We start from the raw sequence: 21,106 nt of genomic DNA on the forward strand, positions 1-21,106 counted from the left end.
CGGCAATTCACAGCAAGACCAGCCAGGGCCGGGGGAGAGTGATTCATCAGAAGGAAAGCAGCCACAGGGAAGCGTCCTCGGGTTCCTGACCCTGCCTGTGCAGTCCCCCGGCTCCTGACAGCTGGTCCCTCACATTCACTTCTTTTTTTGCTTGCCCGGGAAGGACAGCCACAAAGGCCCTTCCGTCTATCTTTGATGCCACAGATGGTCCAATCCGGGGGAAGGGTCAAACCACTCAGACACTGGGAACTTGGCTTCTGAGCGACCCAATGTTCAACTTCGTCTGCTGATGCTCTCATCATACCTGGTGTCACCTAGAATGGTGACTCCTCGGGGGGCTAATTTTCCCTTTCAATGACATCTTGGCACCCCCATTTTCAAGATTTGGGAAGGGAGGCCTAAGGGCAGTTTGGAAATCTCTAGAGGAACAGGGCGGGGGCCGGAGCGATAGCGGGTAGGGTGTTTGCCTTGCATGCCGCCAACCTGGGTTCAATCCGCGGCATGCTAGATGGTCCCCCGAGCGCTGCCGCTTGTAATTCCTAAGTGCAGAGCCAGGAGGAACCCACCTCTGAGCCTGGCTGGGTGTGACCCAAAAAGCGGAAAAAAAAAAAAAAGAGAGAGAGAGAGAAAAGAAACAGGACTAGGGTAGAGGTGTCTTCCAGGCGTCATGTGCCCAAATCAACACGGTCTTGTCAGCACTCGTGGAGGCTGGGGGTAGAGAAGCTCCCAGCAGTTCCTAGAAATGGGGCCGCTTGCAGACAGAAGGACTCAGTCTTTCCAGCGATCCTTGTTCACTGACAGAAAACCCCGATCTTTCCAGCCAGAGTTTCCTAGACTCATGACAATGATTCCCAGAGGGCTGTGTCGTTCCTCTTTCCATTTTCAAAACAATGAGAGCTGGAGAGCATCTTTGCACATGGGAGCACGACAGCCCCCTGAGCACCGCAGGGAGTGACCCCCAAGACCTCTGGGGCTGGCCCATAAAAACAAACAAACAAACAAACAAACAATAACAGAAGCTGCAAGCCCTCGACTGCAAGAATCACTTAGGATTGGCATTTTTTCTCTGGTCTCATCATTTTTTAAAGGACCGACCCCCCCCCCCCCAAAGCTGGTGAGACACAGCCGCCTTCCCACTTGAGTTTGCATCTAGCCCTTTTAATTTTTAATTTTAGTGAATCACCATGAGATACAGTTACAGACTGACAAACTCGCGTGATTACGTTTCAGTCACACAATGATCGAGTACCCATCCCGCCACCAGTGCCCATTCTCCACCACCAATGGTCCCAGTATCCCTCCCGCCACCCCCAGCCCCCCCCCCCCCCCGCCTCTGTGGCAGGCACATTCGCTCTTTACTCTCTCTCCTTTTGGGTGTTACGGTTTGCAGTAGGGGTACTAAGTGGTGCCTGGCCTTTTTAATTTTCCTAGCATGCCTCAGGCAGTGCCGATCTCATTAGGAGTCCGGAGGGGCCTTAACTCTGAAATCAGAACAACCCTCTTCCTTTCTTCTCTCCTGATGAATGAAAGTTTCCATGCTTCCAGAGTGGCCAGCAGCTAGGCTCAGCCACGGGACCTGAATGACAGATGCGGCCCTAGGAATGCTGAAGCTGAGCCTGTCCTGTTTCATGAGAGGGCGACAAGTAGAGGTCAGAGGTTAAAAATGTTTTTTTTTTATGGGGCTGGAGCGATAGCACAGTGGGGAGGGCGTTTGCCTTGCACGAGGCTGACCCAGGTATGATTCCCAGCATCCCATATGGTCCCCTCAGCACCATCAGGAGCAATTCCGGAATGCAGAGCCAAGAGTAACCCCAGAGCATCACTGGGGGTGACCCAAAAGAGAAAAAAAAAGAGAGAAATTTTAAATATTTTTCTAAGTGATGTTCAGGGACTCTCCTGGCTCCGCTCACTCCGGGCAGGCATTGGGGACCCTATCCTGGGGATCGACCCGGGGTCAGCCACAAGCAAGGCACGTCCCTTAAGTCCTGGGCTAGGTGGCCATGGATAAGAAATGTTGCAAGTCATTCTGACTTAAGAAGATGACCAAAAAAAAAAAAAAAAGGCTTAGTAAATGGGGGGGGGAGGGAGGCAGTGGAGGGTTGGGGAGCAGGAGGAAACAGGCCAATCCAACACATTAGAATTGTGAGGAGTCCTCAGGAAACAGTTCCACGTGGCCCTTTCAGGAAGGAAACACTCCAGCCTGGCACCGGAAACGCAACACGAGCTGTTCACTCCCATTTCCAAAGCAGCCCCTCCCTCCAGCCCTTGCCTGAACCTCATCTTCACTGTGGCCAGTTCTCAGCTCCCAGCCCAGCAAGGCCCAGTGATGGGACCCCTGCTGAGACCAGGAGGAGGAGGTCTGGGGGAGCCCACAGCATTGAGTTTTGGGGGCTGGAGCGATAGTACAACAGGGAGGGCGTTTGCCTTTCACCGCGGACCCACGTTCGATTCCCAGCATCCCATATGGCCCCCCCAAGCACTGCCAGGAGTAATTCCTGAGTGCAGAGCCAGGAGTAACCCCTGAGCATCGCAGGTGTGACCAAAAAAGACAAAAAAAGCAAAAAAAAAAAAAAGCATTGAGTTTTCTGCTATAGTGACTCCTTTGAAGTGATCTGTGAATTGAGAATAATGCCTACAGCCAGGCTTAGAAAAAAGGGGTTTGGGGGAGCCCCGAGCATGGAGTTTTCAATTTTCCCAATTGCAAAGTTTTCTTAGAATCGGGGAGAGGGATTTTTTTTTTTTTAAAGAGGTTCCATTTCTTTGGTTATATTTCCATAGAGCAGAGACATGGTACTATATTGACGATTTTTTTTTTTACTACTCATAACACTTTATTTTTACTTTGTACAAAATACAAAAATGCAAATCCCAAGAATACGGACCAGCAGCAACAGGCACACTGCACAACAGCAAACCCGGTCTAGCAAGACATCATTAGCTCTGCAGATTTGATTTTAGTGAATACATGCATCCTCTAAAACAACAAAGACACAGAGAGGCTAGAGCTCACTATTCCTACCCCCCCTCCCTCCCAAATAATGCTGTCTATGAGCAAGACTTTGGATGGGACCAAAAAACAAGTTTCAAAGGCCAATAACATTTTTATAAAAAAGTAAAAGCTACCATAAAATGTCTTTCCCCCCCCGCCCACCCTCCGCCCCGCCCCTGTGTTACACTGATTAAGTTTCTCCTGAAAAGCCCACATAGAAACAGAACAAAACTCCTGGACAGTTAAATCCTCAAGAGGGTTGCTAGGCTAGGTGACCGCTCAGTAGTTGAAAAGAATCTTTGCGACACTCCGCAGGCTTCCCGCTCACTTCTTAGGGCCGTGTCCAGCCCTTCTTCCCTCCCCGCCCCGGCTCTCAAACCCATCCCAGAATCGAATCCCTTGCTTGCGTCACTGAGACTCTGTCCCGACGGCTGTATGTGGAAAAGAAGGTCATGTACAAAAATATTGAACAGAACTATGGAAGACGTAGGAGGGCAGCAAAGGAGTCTTCGCGGTGCAGGGATTCACTCGAGAGCTCGTCAGGGTTTGTTGATCTGCCCCATGAATAAGACAGCACCTGCGGGGGTCAAGGGAAACGACACGTAAGTCCAGGAAGAAGCGCATCCTTATGATGAGACAGAAGGTATCTTGAGAAGAGGTCACATTCGCCAGCAGCCTGACCCTCCAGCTGCCTGCAGTGGGGGAAAATGAATGGTCCCACACGCTCTGGTGCCGTGGAGCAGCATCGGGTAACCACGGGCTACGGAGCCCTTGAAACGTGGACAGTGTGGATAAAAACGCTTAAGTTTCTGATGAGTCCATTTTAGTGAGTTATACGTTTACATGACATATCTCCATAAGGCTAGAGGGTAGCGCTGGACTGTGAAATTCAATGACATTAAAAACCAATGAGGGGCTGAAAAAGATGGGGACCAAATGGTTCCTCCCTGATTGCTCTCTCTCTCTCTCTCTCTCTCTCTCTCTCTCTCTCTCTCACACACACACACACACACACAGACACACACACACAGACACACTCACCCCCTAATGGAACAGAAAGATAGTTTATGTGATTAAAAAAAAGAATGAAAGATGAGATATGTGACTCTATCACCAAAGACAATCAGAGTTGTTCTTAACCATTGTGCCGGGAGACTGAACAATCATTAACTTTTGAGTACGTTGGTCTCTGCACATACCACAGGTGGCTCACATTGGGCTGCTGCTTAATTAACACAAACTGCAGCATGTTAGACACGAAGCTAAAGGTCTGAGCTACTGAACTAACGAATCTCAGCTCCTAAGGACTGCGGGGGCTTATGCAAGTTGAAGACCCTTTTTTTTAAAATTTTTTTTAAAAATAAAATTTGACTCCTGCATTGATAAAACTATAGAGGAAAAATCAATAAAAGTCTAAAGGGCCCAGAGAGCTGCTGGATTCTCTATAACTGAAAATCAAAATAATACCAGTCCCTTAAGATCTTGTCAGTGTTTAAGGGATTCCATCACAGTCTGTAAATACAAACTTGATTTTCCTCTCTCTTCAAGGCGGGTGATAGTAGTATTTGTAATGGTTGTGACAAGAGAAAGGGATTGGAAACGGGGTGCGGGGGGAGCTTTGGGCCACACCTGGCGGTGCTCAGGAGCTATTTCCAGCTCTGTGCTCAGGGCTCACTCTTTTTTTGTTTGTTTGTTTTTTCTGCTTTTTGGGTCACACCCAGCGATGCTCAGAGGTTACTCCTGGCTCATGCACTCAGAAATCACTCCTGGCGGTGCTCGGGGGACCATATGGGATGCTGGGAATCGAACCTGGGTCAGCCTCGTGCAAGGCAAACACCCTACCTGCTGTGCTGTTGCTCCAGCCCCAAGGACTCACTCTTGCTAGTGCTCAGGGGGTCATATGTGATGATGGGAGGAAAACCAGTGCCAGCCACATACAAGGCGAGTAAGGGCCGTCATCCCTGGCCCATCTCTCCAGCTGCCGAAGTGGAGAGGGTTAGGAAGCACATGGTTGGACAGGACAAAGAGAGACAGTGACCTGGCTGCGTCCCGAACACTCGTCTGGAAGAGAACCACTTACCGGTGGGATTATGTCGGATGAAAAATAGAAAAGGCCTGTCTACGATAAACCAGGGGGGTGACGACCGGGCAATGAGAATTGCAGCTGTGGGGGGAAAGAAAAGGGAAAAGGTGTTACACGGTGTGTAAAGACAACACAGCACCTGCCTGGGGCCCTGGAGGCGGCTGTCTGAGGTCACACTTCAGCCCTTCCTGCACCCCCCATGGCCACAGCTCTATGCCATGACTTTGTCATTGATCTACACCATTGCCTTCATCTTCTGTAATAAGCGCACTTTCTCCTCTGAGGATTAAATGGCATGAAACATATGACACCTCTTAGAACAGTGGGGGGGTTTGTTTTTTATTTTTATTTTTATTTTTTGGGGTTTTTGGGTCACACCCGGTGATGCACAGGAGTTACTCCTGGCTCTGCACTCAGGAATTACTCCTGGCGGTGCTCAGGGGACCATATGGGATGCCGGGAATCGAACCCGGGTTGGCCGAGTGCAAGGCAAACGCCCTACCCGCTGTGCTATCGCTCCAGCCCCAGTGTCTCTGGCTTTAAAATAAACGCTTGAAGCACAAACACCAGTGAATAGTAGCTGTTGTTTGGTGTTTGCTTTGGGGGCCACACCCTACGGCATTCGGGCTTACTCCTGGCTCTGTGCTCAGGGGTCACTCCCGTGTGGGATGCAGGGCAGCAGGCCTGGGTGGACTTGATGGACGTATGCAAGGCAAGAACCCTGCCCACTCAACTATCTTTCCAGACCCTGATTCAGAATTATTAAAGTAAAAAAGTCATTTTCTTCCAGTCATATGAACTGAACGACAGCCCTCAAAATACACCTGTTGGAGCCACAATCTTAATGCAACTGGGTTGGACAAAGGCACCTTGAAAGAAAGATCTAATTTTTTGTTTTAATTAAAAAAATTTTTTTTCCTGCTGTTTGGGTCACATCAGTGATACTCCCTGGCTCTGCACTCAGAAATGACTCCTGACGGTGCTTGGGGGACCATAGGGGATGCCGGGGATTGAACCTGGACCGGCTGCATGCAAGGCAAATGCCCTAACCACTGTACTATCGCTTCAGCCCCAGGATCTAATTTTTTAAATGAGGACCTGACAGGGGGACTCTCGTCTAATGAAAGGATGCTGAAGAGAAGAAGGCAGCTGTCTGTAGGCGCAGGAAAGGGGCTTCAGGAGAAACCCATCCTGCCAACAGCCGCTCCGTGGACCCCCGGTGCCTAGATCTGGGAGAGACGAATTCTGTGGCCAAAGCTACGGGTCTGTGGCAGCATGTTAGGTGGGTCCAGCAGACTGGTGTAGGCGGCAGGGCGGCCCCGGGCTGTGTGGCTGGCTGGCTGTACCACGAACGCACCACAAAGAACTGCCTCTGGGCCACTGCTTTGCTGTTGGTGTGTTAAGGTTTTTAGTGAGTTCTGAGCCAGTAGCTTCATGCTCTTGTTTGTTACAGGACCTTGAGGATTGATGGAGCCAGTCCTGCTGGTTGGCAAAATGGGTCAACAACACTGGCAAAATTTAGATGTCATTTTTTTGAGGGGGAGGCCACCCCCAGTGCTGCTCAGGGCTCACTCTGGGCTCAGGGCTCAGAGCTAACTCTGCACTCAGTGCTCAGGGCTCACCCCAGGCTCAGTGCTCAGGGCTCACTCCGGGGCCAGTGCTCAGGGCTCACTCCTGGCTCTGTACTCAGAGCTCACTCCTGGCTCTGGGCTCAGGGGTCACTCCTGGCACAGTGCTCAAGGCTCACTCCAGGCTCTGTGCTCAGGGCTTACTCCTGACTCTGTGCTCAGGGCTCACTCTGGGGTCAGTGCTCAGGGCTCACTCCGGGCTCTGTGCTCAGGGCTCACTACTGTTAGGGCTTGGGGGAGCACATGGGATGCTGAGGTCAGCTGTGTGCAAGGCAAGTTCCCTACCTGCTGCGGTGCTAACCCTCCAGCCCCAATATACTGGTTTTCAATGAAACAATTTGGAAGCTTTGATTTGAAAAGGATGACATCTTCTGGAAGTATGAAAGGTTTAGACACTAAACTAAAAAAGTTCTCTGGAAGACAGACATGACAAGGATGTTAAGAATTCCACTTTTGGAGGCCAGTATTCAATGGCTTCAAGTTCGGAGTGGAACTAGGTTTAATTTATCACCTTGTCTCCTACATAATGGCCTTCAAGTGGGGAGTTCTGAAACGGGATTTGGTCATAATATCATAGAAGACATGTGAGATGAGTTGCAGGGTGAGGTATTTTATTAACAGTCTTTTTTGTTTTTGTTTTTGTTTTTTTAGGGGGAGACTCACTCAGCAGTGCTCATGTCTTACTCCTGGCTCTACGCTCAGGGATCATTCCTGGCAGGCTAGGGGGATGATATGTGGTGCTGGGGATTGAACAAGGATTGGCTGCATTCAGGCCAACTCCCCTGCCCACGGAACTATCACTCCGGCCCTAGATAGGGTTTCTAGTCAATTGTCTAGAAAAAAGACAAAAAGGCTTCTGAAAAAGTCTAAGCCCTCTTATTATGGGTCTTTGTTTAAATGTTATTTTCAAGGGATAAAATCATCGCGTTTATTTTAGAAAAGCAATGCGGTTTCCGCTGTGAGCATCAGTGGTATCTTAATGACCAGATGTCTTTGACCTAGTTACCAGTGCAGCTAAGATATTTGCTTTATGAGTTCACAGAATTTGGGCAGATTTCCACTCTCGCATGGGTAATTAGAGGTGGGGGAATGAAGGCACCAAAAAAGTCAACCTAAGACTTTTCTATTTTCTCCTTCATTAATAAGTCATCGGGGAGAAGGCAGGTGTGGCTGTTCTAATTATCAGGGAAGGCTGCAGGACCACCTACTGTAATTCAACAGCTGCCCAATAATCTTTCATGCCACTTCTGCATGGACTCTCTGGGCTATTTCCTACTCACTTTTGCTATGATTTTGTTTCAGTCTTTTTTTTTTTTTTTGCTCTTTGGGTCACACCCAGCGATGCTCAGGGGTTACTCCTGGCTTTGCACTCAGGAATTACTCCTGGCGGTGCTTGGGGATGCCGGGGATCGAACCCGGGTCGGCCTCGTGCAAGGCAAACACCCTACCCGCTGTGCTATGGCTCCGGCCCCAGTTTCAGTCTTTTCTACCAATGACAAGCCAGGGTAAGCTTGCTCCTCCTAAGAGCAAACTAAGGTTCTCAGGCCAAGACCCAGGGGCCAGGGGCCATCTGTATAAATAAAGTTTTATTGGCACACTCACGGACTTGCCTCCTCCAGGGCCATGTCATTTGACAGTGTCAGAGTGGAGAAGCTTCGATGGAGACTGCCCACCGGAGCCTCCACAAGATACTGGAGGATCTCTTCGGAAAAAAGTGCTGACTCCTGTCCGAGAGGAGCTTTACTTAACGGCATGCATAGACTCTAGGTTTTATGAGGCACAGGTTCCGAAATCTATCTGAGTCTCAGGGGGGCAACCTTCTGTGCCTGGTCCAGAATCAGGGCTCGCTCTGTGTGCGTGTGTGTGTGTGTGTGTGTGTGTGTGTGTGTGTGTGTGTGCGCGTGCGCGAACTCGCGAAGTTAACGGATGGACCTGAGCATCCTTGCTCCCCGCCTCCCTGTCCCGGCCCCGATGCACAGCCCGGAACTTACTTGTTGCTGCTGAAGCCTTGGTTCCATCTTCGCTGACTTCGATTTTCGCTTTTTGCAAGATGTGAGAAACATGAAGGTTTTCTGACTCTGTGTGCAGGAAACAAACACGCCGTTGGTTTGACACGCAAGTCCTCCAGTACGCTGGGGGAGCAAGCTCAGAGGGGTGGCAAAGGCCAGTTCTTTCTCTTTTTATTTCTAATAAGTTTGGTTTTTTGGGGGGGCACACCCTATACAGTGCTCAGGGTATACTGCTGGTTCTGTGCTCAGGGATCACTCCTGGCAGTGCTCAGGGGATCGAACTTGGATTATCTGCATGCAAGGCAAATGCCCTCACCACTGTCCTATCTTGCCATTCCCGAGGTCCAGTTCTTGACGGGGGTCACAGAAGAGTGACCTGGGACAGGTTGGCTGATGGCGGGTGGGCTGTCACCTTCCAAATGCCTGGACCGGGCTCTTCGGGGGAGACCTAGTTTGTGTACGCAGTCAGCTCTGATCTCTAAGAGTTTTATTAAAATACAAAGAATAAAAAGTGCAGAGCAGTGAAAGGTCCTCTTTTCCCAAAGCGCAAGCTGACGCTGTCATTGTTTTCAGTGACGTGACATCAGATATGAAAAGCCTTGGGACAGCAGCATGAGACGGAGATGGGGAAACTGAGGCCCGGCAGCAGTTGAGGAATCTGCACCCAGAGCGCACGGCTACGCGGGGGCAGAGCACACACTGGCTTTGCAGTTCTGGGGCGGACCATGTCTGCGTTTCCAGCCAGCGGTCAGCAGACAGGAATGCTACTGGCCTGCCAGCCAAGAGCCGGGTTAGGTCAGCACGGACGGGCGCTGGGTTTCTGCCCAGGACAGACTCGCAAGCAGGCTGCTGAACCTGCTTGAGATCTAATTTCTTTCTGCTCAAGGGGATCAATCTGCAACGCATACCAATCAGGCACTCGCCTCGGCGTTCCCTTGGAAGAAGGCTTTCTCAAAGGATAAAGGATCAGTCACTGATTGAATTTTAGGAAGAAGTCAGTGATTGGCCAAAGAAGAGATATGCTAGCAGCTGGGGCCTGTATGTTCTGGCACAGAAAAGTTCTAATCAGACTCCTTTTAATTTTGGCATTTTCATGGGAACCAGAGAGCTAGTATAGCGAACACGGCATTTGCTTTGCATGCCGCTGACCTGGATTTGATGACTGACAGAGCCAGGAGTAAGCCTGAGTATTGCGGGTCCAGGAACACCACTAGGGTGCCCCCCAAACAGAAAGAAAGTTAGAGATAAAAGAAAAGAAAAAAAGAAGGGAGGAAGGAAGGGAGAAGAAAGAAGGAAAGATGGAAAGAAAGAAAGAGAAAGAATAAGAAAAAACAGGAAGAAAGAAAAATAGAAAGAAGGAAAGAGAAGGAAGAAAGAATAAAGAAAGAAAAAGAAAGGAAGAAAGAAAGAAGGAAAGAGAGAGAAGGAAGGGAAAAGAAAGAGGGAAGGGAGAAGAAAAAGAAAGAAAGAATAAGAAAGAACTGAAAGAAAGAAGGAAAGAGAAGAAGGAAAGAAGGGAGAAGAAAGATAAAGGAAGAAAGAAAGAAGGAAAGAGAGAGAAGGAAGGAAGGGAAAAGAAAGAAAGAACAGAGAGAGAAGGGAGAAGAAAAAATAAAGAAAGAAGGAAGAGAGAAGAGAAAAGAGAGAGGAGAGGAGAAGAGAGGGAGGAACGGAGCAAGACACATAGAAAAAAGAGAGGGAGAAAGTAAGGACGATGGAAAGAAGGGTGGGAAGGAAGGAAGGAAGGATTTCTATGACTTTCAGATTACTGGGCATGAAATGCCAAACTGCATGCCTGCTGTGGTTGAGTGGAAGTAAGTCTTTAAAGTAGCAAAGCTAGGATTTTCCTAACATCGAAGACTTTCATTAAAAACAAAGAGATAGACACATCTATAGAGGTGGGCCAAATTTTCAGGGAATCAGAGGCAATTTATAAAACGCTTTTTAACTGTGTAGATTTTCTTGGGCTTCCCAGAAAACATTCGACATACTCTTAATTCGACTTCTCCTCCCTGGGCAAATCATAGAGTCTGTTTGTAACACAAGCTTCACGTTTAAGAGAAAGTTGTATAGAGGGAACCTACTTGTTATTTTCGAAAAATTTGCCTTTGACGGATCAAACATGTCAGTGAGGCCAAGATATTTTAGCGGCTCCTTCAAATCTGTTTGTGCTTCAGCCGAGAACCTGGTCACAAAGAAGAAAATAAGAGAGGAAGATCATTAGACCCTGATATCAAAGTGGCAAAATCAAAGATCTTCCTGCAGTTTGCTTTGAAAACCCGTCTCCTCTGCCCCTTCAAGTATCATCCCAAGATGTAAGTCCTACGTAAAGAGAGGGCAACTGGGCTCCCAAACGCTTTGTTGGCAAAACGTGTGTGGCAGAGTAAAAGCCAGTTGGGACAATGTCACCCAGGCGGCTCCCGTTCCCCCTTCTCAGGGAGGGCCGCACTCGTGCTTTCTCTCATGTGCTGTGCAGACGTGAGTTCCTGGTGCTGTGAAATCTCTCCAATTCTGCCCACCCCCTCCATCCCACCCACTGCGACTGGGGGGAGAGACATGCCTGCAGGTTCAGGCTGGGAGTGTGGAAGCATTGCACCACCCAAACAGGGGCAAACATTCAGAATCAGTGACACGGTATACCATGTGGGGATCACAGGAGCTTTCTTTCGGCTATCTGAGGGTGATTTGGCCTTGTGGCTCTACCTAGGTAAGCTTTAGTAATTAAAACCATCATACTTTTTTTTTTTTATTTTTGCTTTTTGAGTCACACCCAGCAATGCACAGGGGTTACTCCTGGCTCATGCACTCAGGAATTACCCCTGGCGGTGCTCAGGGGACCATATGGGATGCTGGGAATCGAACCTGGGTCAGCTGCGTGCAAGGCAAACGCCTTACCTGCTGTACTATTGCTCCAGCCCTATCATAAATTTTTTTTGGGGGAGGGATGGGCATGGGAGGCCCCACTGGGGGTACTCTCAGCCAACCAGGCTGGTGTTTCCACGGAAGGGTCTAAGGATGTGATGGTCCTGGGGTACGTGGACCGCCCTGGCACTGCTGGGGGTCTCTAGGGCCACACCCAGTGGCGCTCAAGGGCCTCCAGGCAGGAGACCACGCAGTGCCGAGAATCAGACCCGGGTGAACCAGGCTTTACGCCGGCCTGTGGGAAACGGGGCAGGGCAGAAGAGCAGACCCTCATCACAGACGGTTACAACCGTACCTCACCACCGGAACTGCAACTTACCTGCAAAGTCGCCATAGAACTCACTTCTATCAAGCACGGCGTGTGCTCAGGCTAATTTTATTTTACTGTTTTGGTTTTGAGGCCACACATGGCTGTGGTCAGGGCTGACGTCTGACTCTGCTCTCAGGGATCACTCCGGGTGGGGCTCAGGGAACCAAAGGGGGTGTCAGGCAGGGATTGAGCCTGGGTGAGCCACGAGCAAGGCAAGCGATAGTCCAACAGATAGTCCTACCTGTTGGACTATTGCTCTGGCCCCCCAAAGACAATTTTACAATGAAAAGATCTTCAGAGTTCTCTACTAGTAGTTATTATTAATATATTCTGTTGATAACTCAGTAACCGGAGAATCCATCAAAAGCATAAGACCTTGAAGGGTCTCTGGCCCTCCTGAGACCGGTGTGGGGGGGGGTGTTTTAGAGCTCAGGAGGTTGACAGAGCGAGAGGAGGAGAAGCCCGTGGAAAGAGGACATCTGTTCCCTCTCGCTCACACCTGACAAAGCACTGACTCACTTGCTGAAATATTTGACTCACAATCTGACATCCCTTTTCCCTTGGTCTCAAGGCACTGACAGCTCCAAAGTCTTCTTGATTGTGTATTTTTGGGTATATGCTAGGTACTAATGCTAGACTTCTGCATGGCAGAAAAGCAGAGCTCCCTCCAGAACAGGTAAACAGAAATACTCTATGAATCACCAGTTCCACTTCCGGGTACAAAGCACCAGGGAACGAGACTGCGAAGACAAAGCTGTCTCCTCCGGCCAGTGCAGCTTCATTTACAACAGCCGAGAGAGGGAGACCAGGCGAAGTAAGTGGCCACTGGTGGCTGAGGGCGTGAAATAAAGGCGCATGCACGGAGCAGGTCAGCATTCAGCTGTAAAATGAAAGCAATTGGCCGTTTTCCAGAACAGGGATGACCCCGAGGGCAGTGTGAGACATGAGAGCAAGGAGAGACAATTGCCACCTCCCTGACTTGTGGAATCAAGGAGAACCCAAACAAGAAGCTGAGCAGCTGGTGGCTGCCAGAGGCAGGGGGACGGAGGGGGGAAGGTGAGTGGGGGAGGGGAGAGGGGGCCAACGGTAGGAACGGTCTGTTGTAAGATGACGAAGTCCTAGAGAGAAAATGTAGAGCTCCGTGTCCACAGCCAACAAGAATGAAAGCTGTCGGAAGGATTCTTGCACATGAAAAATGTCTCTAACTCAAGTTTGGGACACTTTTTAAAGTATTATTGCCAGGTACTTGGGACTAGTGACGGCAAACTCCAGGTCTCATGAGATAGGGGATGGGCCGGCCTTCCCGTCTCTGTCTCCCGGCCCCCAGGGGACCCTGGAGGTCACGCCCACAAGCTGCCTCCTGCTACTATTTAAGCTCATTAACAGCCGAGGTCCAGAGACACCCAGAATAATCTCGGAACTGAGCAGCTTGCTGCAGAGACTTCTCCAGACCCTAATTATCTAAAATTTTAGATTTCTAGGTGCGTGTGGCCGTGAGACATCCTTTGTTATTCATGGCGGGCAATACAAATAAATTATCTAGCATGTGCCTACTCGGCAGGTTTGAGTGGGGGTGGGAAATTCAAAATAACGGTGGTGGGAAGGTGTAATGGTGGTGGGACTGGTATTGAAATATAGAATGTAATCCATTATTGTGAACAACTTTATGAAAATTAAAAAAATTTTTTTAAAAAATTAAGTATTATTGTTTACCATTGGAAAAAAAATAAAAGAAAAATGTCCCTATGGGAGGTGACGGGGGTGCCAAGTCACCTTCATCTTTTAGCAATATACACTTATATCACTATGCTGCATGCAACAATTAGATCTTAATAGTTGGGGAACTAAAGAATCTGTTGGATATTTCAATATTTTTCTTTTTCAGAAGAAAAGGATTTCTTTTTCAAAAGAAAAATATCTCAAAAGATTTCTTTTCTGGGGGCGGGGGGAGGGGGCCACTCTCAGGTGTGCTCAGGGCTCCTGGTTCTGTGCGTGGGGGACCACATGTAGTGCTGGGATCAAATCGAGGTTGGTCACATGCAAGGCAAGAGTCTTACCCATTGTACTATCTGGCCAGTCTCCCCAAACATTTGCTATCTATAGCACAGTGGTTGGGCTTTCGCCTTTCACGCAGCCGACCCGTGTTCGATTCCTCCGCCCCTCTCGGAGAGCCCGGCAAGCTACCGAGAGTATCTTGCCCACGCGGCAGAGCCTGGCAAGCTCCCCGTGCATATTGGATATGACAAAAAACAGTAACAATAAGTCTCTCAATGAGAGACGTTACTGGTGCCCGCTCAAACAAATCGATGAGCAACAGGATGACAGTCACAGTGACAGTGATATTTTTCACCTTGATCTTCAGCTATTTCCAACAAAAGCTCCAAAGTAAGCGAGTGAAAACTCTGTATCATAACCCACGGCCTGGGCCAGAGAGGTGGTCATGGGTAGGATGTTTACCGTGTATGTGGCCGACCTGGGTTGGATCCCAGGTACTCTATATGGTTCCCTGAACCCGCCAGGGATAATTCCTGAGCCACAGATCCAGGAGTAGGCCCTGACTGTCACTGGATGTGATGCAAAAACCAAAACAACCCCCCCTCCCCATAGCCTGCTACCAAACTCAATGAACATTCCATCATGCGTGACAGCGGGCGTCTCCTAGTCTTCGGCACGGAACGAGGGATGTCAGGCGCTGTCTCTGGGAGAGGAGAAGCTTCCATCTGTCGGGGAGACTCTGGGCCCAACCCAGCCTCCTCTCCTTCCCCGTCACCTTCGTTATCTCTGGACAGTCACCAAAGCACTGCCCGGTCCGCCCACCTAAAGCAGTTTCTGCAGAGACCAGACAGCAAGGCACCAGCCCGGGGCCTGCGCTTCCTCCCGGGGGGCGAGGGGCTACTCACTTGGGCAGGATGACCTGCACCCGCTTGGGCACCATGATGCCCATCCAGCTGTCGATGGTGCGGCTGCTGATGTGCGGGATGAGCGCGGAGAGCGGCGTAGAGCTCTCCGTGGGCAGCGCGATGAGCATGCTGATGCTCTCTCCGTGGTACGGCAGCTCGATGAAGTTGTACCACAAGTCGCCCGGGGTGCTGGTGGACCCTAAAGAGAGGAGAAGCCAGTCAGCGGCTCTGCAGAGACATCCAGACGGGGGCTGGAGGGGGGTCTCCAATGTGTGGCCAAGGGCTGAGGAGGGCCGCTGTGTTTGAGAAGCTTCTGCCACACACGGCTGCCTTTGGGGCGGCTAAGAGCAGGACGGCAACTCCTCCCTATATTCAAGAAAAGCCTTAGCAGGCCTTAGGTGCTTAGGTGTATGTGTGTGTGTGTGTGTGTGTGTGTGTGTGTGTGTGTGTGTGTGTGTATGTTTCCTGCAAATCAACAACTTTTTTTTTTTTCTTTTTGGGTCACACCTGGCGATGCACAGGGGTTACCCCTGGCTCTGCACTCAGGAATTACTCCTGGCGGTGCTCAGGGGACCATATGGGATGCTGGGAATCGAACCCGGATCGGCGGCGCGCAAGGCAAACGCCCTACCCGCTGTGCTATCGCTCCAGCCCCTGAAATTATTTTTCAAATTTTATTCCCCCCTTTGTTTTTTATTGAGTCACTGTGAGATAGGCCCTTACAAAGCTGTTCATGATCAGGTTTCAGTCATGCAGTATTCCAACACCCGTCCCTCCACCAGTGCACACTTCCCAGCATCAGAGACCCCAGTTTCCCTCCCGCCATTCCCTCACCTCAGCTTGTTGCTATGGAAGGCACTTTCTCTCTCTCTCTCTCTCTCTCTCTCTCTCTCTCTCTCTCTCTCTCTCTCTCTCTCTCTCTCCCTCCCTCCCTCCCTCCCTCTCCTTCCCTCCCTCCCTCCCCACTTTGGGCATTATGGCTTGCAGTACAGATACTGAGAGGTTGTCACGGCTGCTCCTTCACCTACACTCAGCATGCAGTTCTGACCCAGAGTGACAGTCCCAGCTATCTTTGTCTCTTTGTTGTAGTGGTCCCTGCTCTTGCCCAAGCAAGCGCCTTTTCTCCAAGCACTTGAAGCCGGTTTCCCGCCTCGGGCCCCAGCCAGCAGGAGGCCTTTGGACCTCGCTAAAACCCCAGGGATTCTGCTGAGCAGAATTTAACTAGGCTCTAAGCACTTTACAAGAAGCTGACCCGCCTGTGAGCAAGAGAACGATTGTGCACTGACACGGAGTGGTTCCTCTTATTAATTCCTCATTTTGGAGGGAGTAAGGACCTGGAGGCAGCAGTATCTGGGGTCACGCCCGGCCACGCTCAGGGACCGTGTGATGCTGAGACTGCACCTGCGGCCCAGGCACGGTCACTCTGAGTCACCACCCCTCTGGCCCAGAGTGGCTCTTCTGGTCTCTGTCTGGGGGCTCTGGGACTCACGTCCTGCAGTGCTCCGGGGTCGAGGCAAATCTAGCTCCCACGTGCAAAGCCTGTGCTCACCCCACCGAGCGCCTTCTCTGGGCCGCCCAGTGGACCTTTCTCCCTGACCCTAAGCGTGCGCGTGGAGGAAGGGTGTGTGTGTGTGTGTGTGTGTGTGTGTGTGTGTGTGTGTGTGTGTGTGTGTGTGCGCGTGGGGAGGTGTTGAAGCAGTTTCCCTGCTTGTGGGCTCAGGGCCATCCCCCACCCTTGCAAGCCCCAGGCCCCACACGGAGGCTTAACCTGTCCCACTCCGCAGCTTGGAGGGGCTACCGCAGGCGCAACGATGCGCAGCGGAGACGGGGGGCTCTCGGGACGGGGCCCCACGCCCGGAAGCCAGCGCTCACCGCTCCTTCTCCCTCACCCCGCCCCTCTTCTCCCGTCCTGGGACAAACGCCCCAGGGTGACGCAACCACGCCTCCCTCCAAACGCTGTGTGACCGCGCACGGGCGGCAGGGGGCGCTGTGCACCGCGCGGCTTTCACCGGTGGTCCAGGAAGCGCTGCATCCTCCAGGATGCTGGGGGAGATGTCCAACACTCTGTTTGTGTTTTTAGTTTTGGTCACACTCGGCGATGCCCAGGGGTTACTCCTGGCTCTGCACTCAGGAATTACTCCTAGAGGTGCTCAGGGGACCATATGGGATGCTGGGAATCGAACTCGGGTCAGCCAAACGCCCTACCCGCTGTGCTATCTATCACTCCAGCCCAGGATGTCCAACACTCTGAGGGCAAGAATGCTGTTTGACTCTGGCATTCCCATCGCCAGGCCCTTCCGGTCCTCATGTCAAAGACACAGAGCACGGTGCCGCTGGGCGCTGACTTCTCTGACCGGGCTAATTAGCCAGGAGGGGTGCTCTTGGGCCCAGCACCGGTGGGGGAGGGGGGCTGGGCCTGACTCAGGGGAGAAGGGGTTCCGTGTGGGGCGCCACTAGACCCTGAATGTGGGTCACGTGATTAGAAGAGTTGGAAAACACCCGCCAGAAAGCAAACGGACACCGAGAGGTTTAGGGGCCTTTCTGGAATGTTCTATGAAACACTTCAAACCTTTGAAGGAACAGTCTGCAGTCTGGTAAGCCCGGTGGCCAGTGAAGGGGGGTGCTATGGAGACCCTGGGCTACGAGGAGTGACTCCCCCTCCACAGGATGGCGGAGACCAGCAAGAAGAGGCAGAGGCATCTAGAAAGTGCTCACCAGGGGCCAGAGTGATAATACAGAGGGTAGGGCAGCCAACCTGGGTTTGATCCCCTGCATCCCCTGTGGTCCCCCCCTCAGCACCACTGGGAGTGATCCCCGAGTGCAGAGCCAGGAGGAACCCCTAAGCACTGCTGTGTGCGGCTCCAAATCCATCCCTGCCCTGCCCCACAGAAATTCAAAGTGCTCATCAGAGCACCCTGGTTCCTTCGATGACTGAAATGAGCTATGCATGTAAGAAACGAAATGGCCAGGGAAGAAGGGCTGGAGCAATAGTACAGCACGGAGGGCGCCTGCCTTGCATGTGGCTGACCCAGGTTTGATTCCTGTCATCCCATTGGCCTGTGTGACCCAAAAAGCCGAGAGAGAGAGAGAGAGAGAGAGAGAGAGAGAGAGAGAGAGAGAGAGAGAGACAGAGACAGAGAGAGAGAGAGAGAGAGACAGAGAGAGAGAGAGAGAGAGAGAGAGAGAGAGAGAGAGAGAGAGAGAGAGAGAGATAAGAGTGCTGGGGCCATGGAAGCAGCCATGGTGAAGACGCGTGGTCCATGCGGATTTCAAACCACAGAGCCTGGCACCCGAACTACAATAATCCATCTTCAAAACGTGCCTGTGAAGGAAGGAGGCTGGTGATCAGGACAGTGAGAGGGGACCCGGGGACACTGGGGGTAGGAAGCTGTCCCTGGTGGTGGAGCTAGTCTTGGGAGCGTGGGTGTCTGAAACTCGACTTCAGTCATGGAGTCATCTAAATATTTTTTAAAATCACTGCATCCCTGTCACTGTCATCCGGATTTGCTCAAGTGGGCACCAGGAACGTCTCCATTGTGAGACTTGTTGTTACTGTTTTTGGCATATTGAATACGCCACGGGGAGCTTGCCAGGCTCTGCTGTGCGGGTGGGATACTCTCGGTAGCTTGCCGGGCTCTCTGAAAGGGACAGAGGAATCGAACCCAGGTTGGTTGTGTGCAAGGCAAACACCCTACCCGCTGTGCTATTTGGCCTTGAACAAAGGCCAAATATTTTTTAAATTGGGGAAAAACTTTAAAAAAATATTTTCGTCCTGGACACCTGTCTCTTGCATTTTGTTGGCCGGCCTGGTCTGGCACGTTGACCAGCCCTGCCTTTGGGGTGCCCTCGAGGCCGCTCTCTCTGAGTGGGGCTGGGAGGGAGGGGTCACGGGGAAGGGCCCAGTTCTTTGCCTTTGTTCCACCGTGAACCCTTCGAGCTACATCCTAGCAGTCAGATAAAAAATAAAAAATAAAAAATAGCGCTGTGATTAGAATATCCGGGGCCGAGGGAGACGGGGGTTTGTGTGGTCAGCTGACCTCTCCCAACGCAGGAGCCCAGAGATGCCGCTGCTCTTTGACCTCGAGGGTCAAAGAGGGTCAAAGAGGGTCAAAGCTCTTTCAGGGTCACTCTCAGCCTGGTCGGCCTGTCTCAGGAGAAACGCATCAGGAGCCAGGGAGGACGACCACTGTCAGGTCCTGGGGCGAGGCCTTGCCCCCGTGGAGGAGAGGGCGGGGGCCAGGGAGGGGGGAGAGGGGGGCTGGGCAGGGGGAGATGCTGGTGGTGGTGATGGCAGGGGGGTTGCATGGAACAGGAGCCAGCCCAGCCTCCTCCCCTTCCGGAAACAGCTTCGTCCTCCCGGGCGCCCACCCAGGGGGCTGCTCCCCGCGGCTGCTAGTTTCTCCCTTCTCTCTCTCTCTCTCTCTCTCTCTCTCTCTCTCTCTCTCTCTCTCTCTCTCTCTCTCTCTCTCTCTCTCTGTCTCTCTCTCTCTCTCTCTCTCTTTCTCTCTCTCCCGGGATTCCCACATGAATCTTCCCTGTGGCCTCCAGGGCTGTCTCGGGGCAGCAGCCAGGCAGCCAGATGAACGGAGCCGTCTCAGCCAAGTGAGCAGCAAGGGTGCGGCCAAGGCCCGGCACGGGGCGGTCGGACCTCCGAGTGAGGGGTGGGTGGGAGGGGTGGACAGGGCCGGCCTGGTGCTGGCCGGCGGCCGCAGCCCGACTGCCCCGTTCCTGGCTTGGCTGAGTTGGCAGAAAGCGGGCGAAGCAGTTTGCAAAGCAGGGAGATGTGGGCCTGCCAGGGTCTGCCTGCCCCGGGGCCTTTGCTGAGAGCTGGGGGCATGCATGCTCTCTCGGAGGAGAAGCTGCTGCGAGCTGGCTGAGCGGGCGGCCAGGGAACAAGGCAGGTGGGCTTGATACACAACCCCCCACCCCGTTTCCCTGCGACACACAGGCCAGGCCAGGAGCCGGGGTCCGGACGGTGGCCTCCACTTTCTGTGCTGAGTTCAGAACGCAACCGGCCGAGGGGAAATGGGCACATCGGGCCTTGAGCAGAGTTGCATGAAGGGGTCTCCTGGAAAGCTTGGGGGAGAGTGCGGTGGGCATTCGGGACCCTCCTAGAGCTGCAAGGAATGGGCTTCACTACCCGCCTTGGGCTGGCACGGACAGGGAGAGCCTCGGGAGAGACCCAGCCTGAAGACGCAGCCCTGGGGCGGCCCCTGCTGGCCAGAGCTGAGCCCGATACTGAGAGCCTGTGGTGGAGGGGGTATGGGGGGAGTAAGTCCTGTGCATCGCTGGGTGTGACCCGAAAAGCAAAAAAAAAAAAAAAAAAAGAAAAGAAAAGAAAAGAAAAGCAAGCAGGGAGGCGACTTCATTTGCTGTGTTCATTCATTCTTCAGAATCGGGGGATTTAGGCGCTGAGGTGGAACACAGCTTGGCGCTGATGGATACTGAATAATACTTGCTAATAATTGCTGTATTATTTCAATAATACCCGCTTACAGTAATAGCACTTGGAACAATCGTGACGAAACTGGGATCTACAAATGTAGGGAAAAGGCGGCTGGAGATTTTGAGGCCCAGTTAGAGACGGTTCAATCAAACTGGGTCACACACAAGTGCTTCTTTTAGGCCAGGTTTAGGAGGCCCTCAGAGGGCCGGGGAACTGGCTTTTGGACTGGGCCCACGTGCTTTGTGGGAGGGAGCCCTGATTTTTTTTTTTTTCTTTTTGAGTCACACCTGGCAATGCAGAGGGATTACCTCCTGGCTTTGCACTCAGGAGTTACTCCTGGCAGTACTCAGGGGACCATATGGGATGCTGGCAATCGAACCCGGGTCGGCTGCGGGCAAGGCAAACGCCCTACCCGCTGTGCTATTGCTCCAGCCCGGTAGCCCTGATTTTGAACCCTGGCACAGCATCATCTGCCCAAGCACCCCTGGATGTGACTCCACGCCAAAGAGAAGGAAAGACAGCTGGGAGACTTAGGGATCCTGTCGTCTGGGTGAGCAGAGCAGCAGGAAGTCACTTCTCCCACTGCCACGATAAAACTGGTGTCTGTTTACTTAAGAAGAAGATTCAGAGGGGCTGGAGCAATAGCACAGCGGGTAGGGCATTTGCCTTGCACGAGGTCCAACCCGGGTTCAATTCCCAGCATCCCATATGGTCCCCTGAGCACCGCCAGGGGTAATTCCTGAGTGCAGAGCCAGGAGTGACCCCTGTGCATCGCTGGGTGTGACCCAAAAAGCAAAAAAAAAAAAAGATTCAGATAAG

The 21,106-nt window shown here is 51.9% G+C and overlaps 1 protein-coding gene across 2 annotated transcripts in view; it reads right to left on the bottom strand.

Moving 5' to 3' along the window:
- Nucleotides 1–2,793: 2,793 nt before the first annotated feature.
- SERPINE2 (serpin family E member 2) overlaps nucleotides 2,794–21,106 on the bottom strand; it is a 66,334-nt gene continuing 48,021 nt past the window's right edge. For both annotated transcript variants that reach the window (XM_055122399.1, XM_055122398.1), the window contains exons 5-9: nucleotides 14,842–15,040; nucleotides 10,794–10,894; nucleotides 8,692–8,778; nucleotides 5,070–5,153; nucleotides 2,794–3,566 (exon numbers count right to left, since the gene is read on the bottom strand). In XM_055122399.1, the coding sequence (XP_054978374.1) occupies nucleotides 3,529–3,566; nucleotides 5,070–5,153; nucleotides 8,692–8,778; nucleotides 10,794–10,894; nucleotides 14,842–15,040 (509 nt within the window). In that variant the 3' untranslated portion in view covers nucleotides 2,794–3,528. The remainder of the gene's footprint in view (nucleotides 3,567–5,069; nucleotides 5,154–8,691; nucleotides 8,779–10,793; nucleotides 10,895–14,841; nucleotides 15,041–21,106) is intronic.

This window comes from Sorex araneus, chromosome X (assembly GCF_027595985.1).
Source record: "Sorex araneus isolate mSorAra2 chromosome X, mSorAra2.pri, whole genome shotgun sequence".
Classification (NCBI taxonomy): domain Eukaryota; kingdom Metazoa; phylum Chordata; class Mammalia; order Eulipotyphla; family Soricidae; genus Sorex; species Sorex araneus.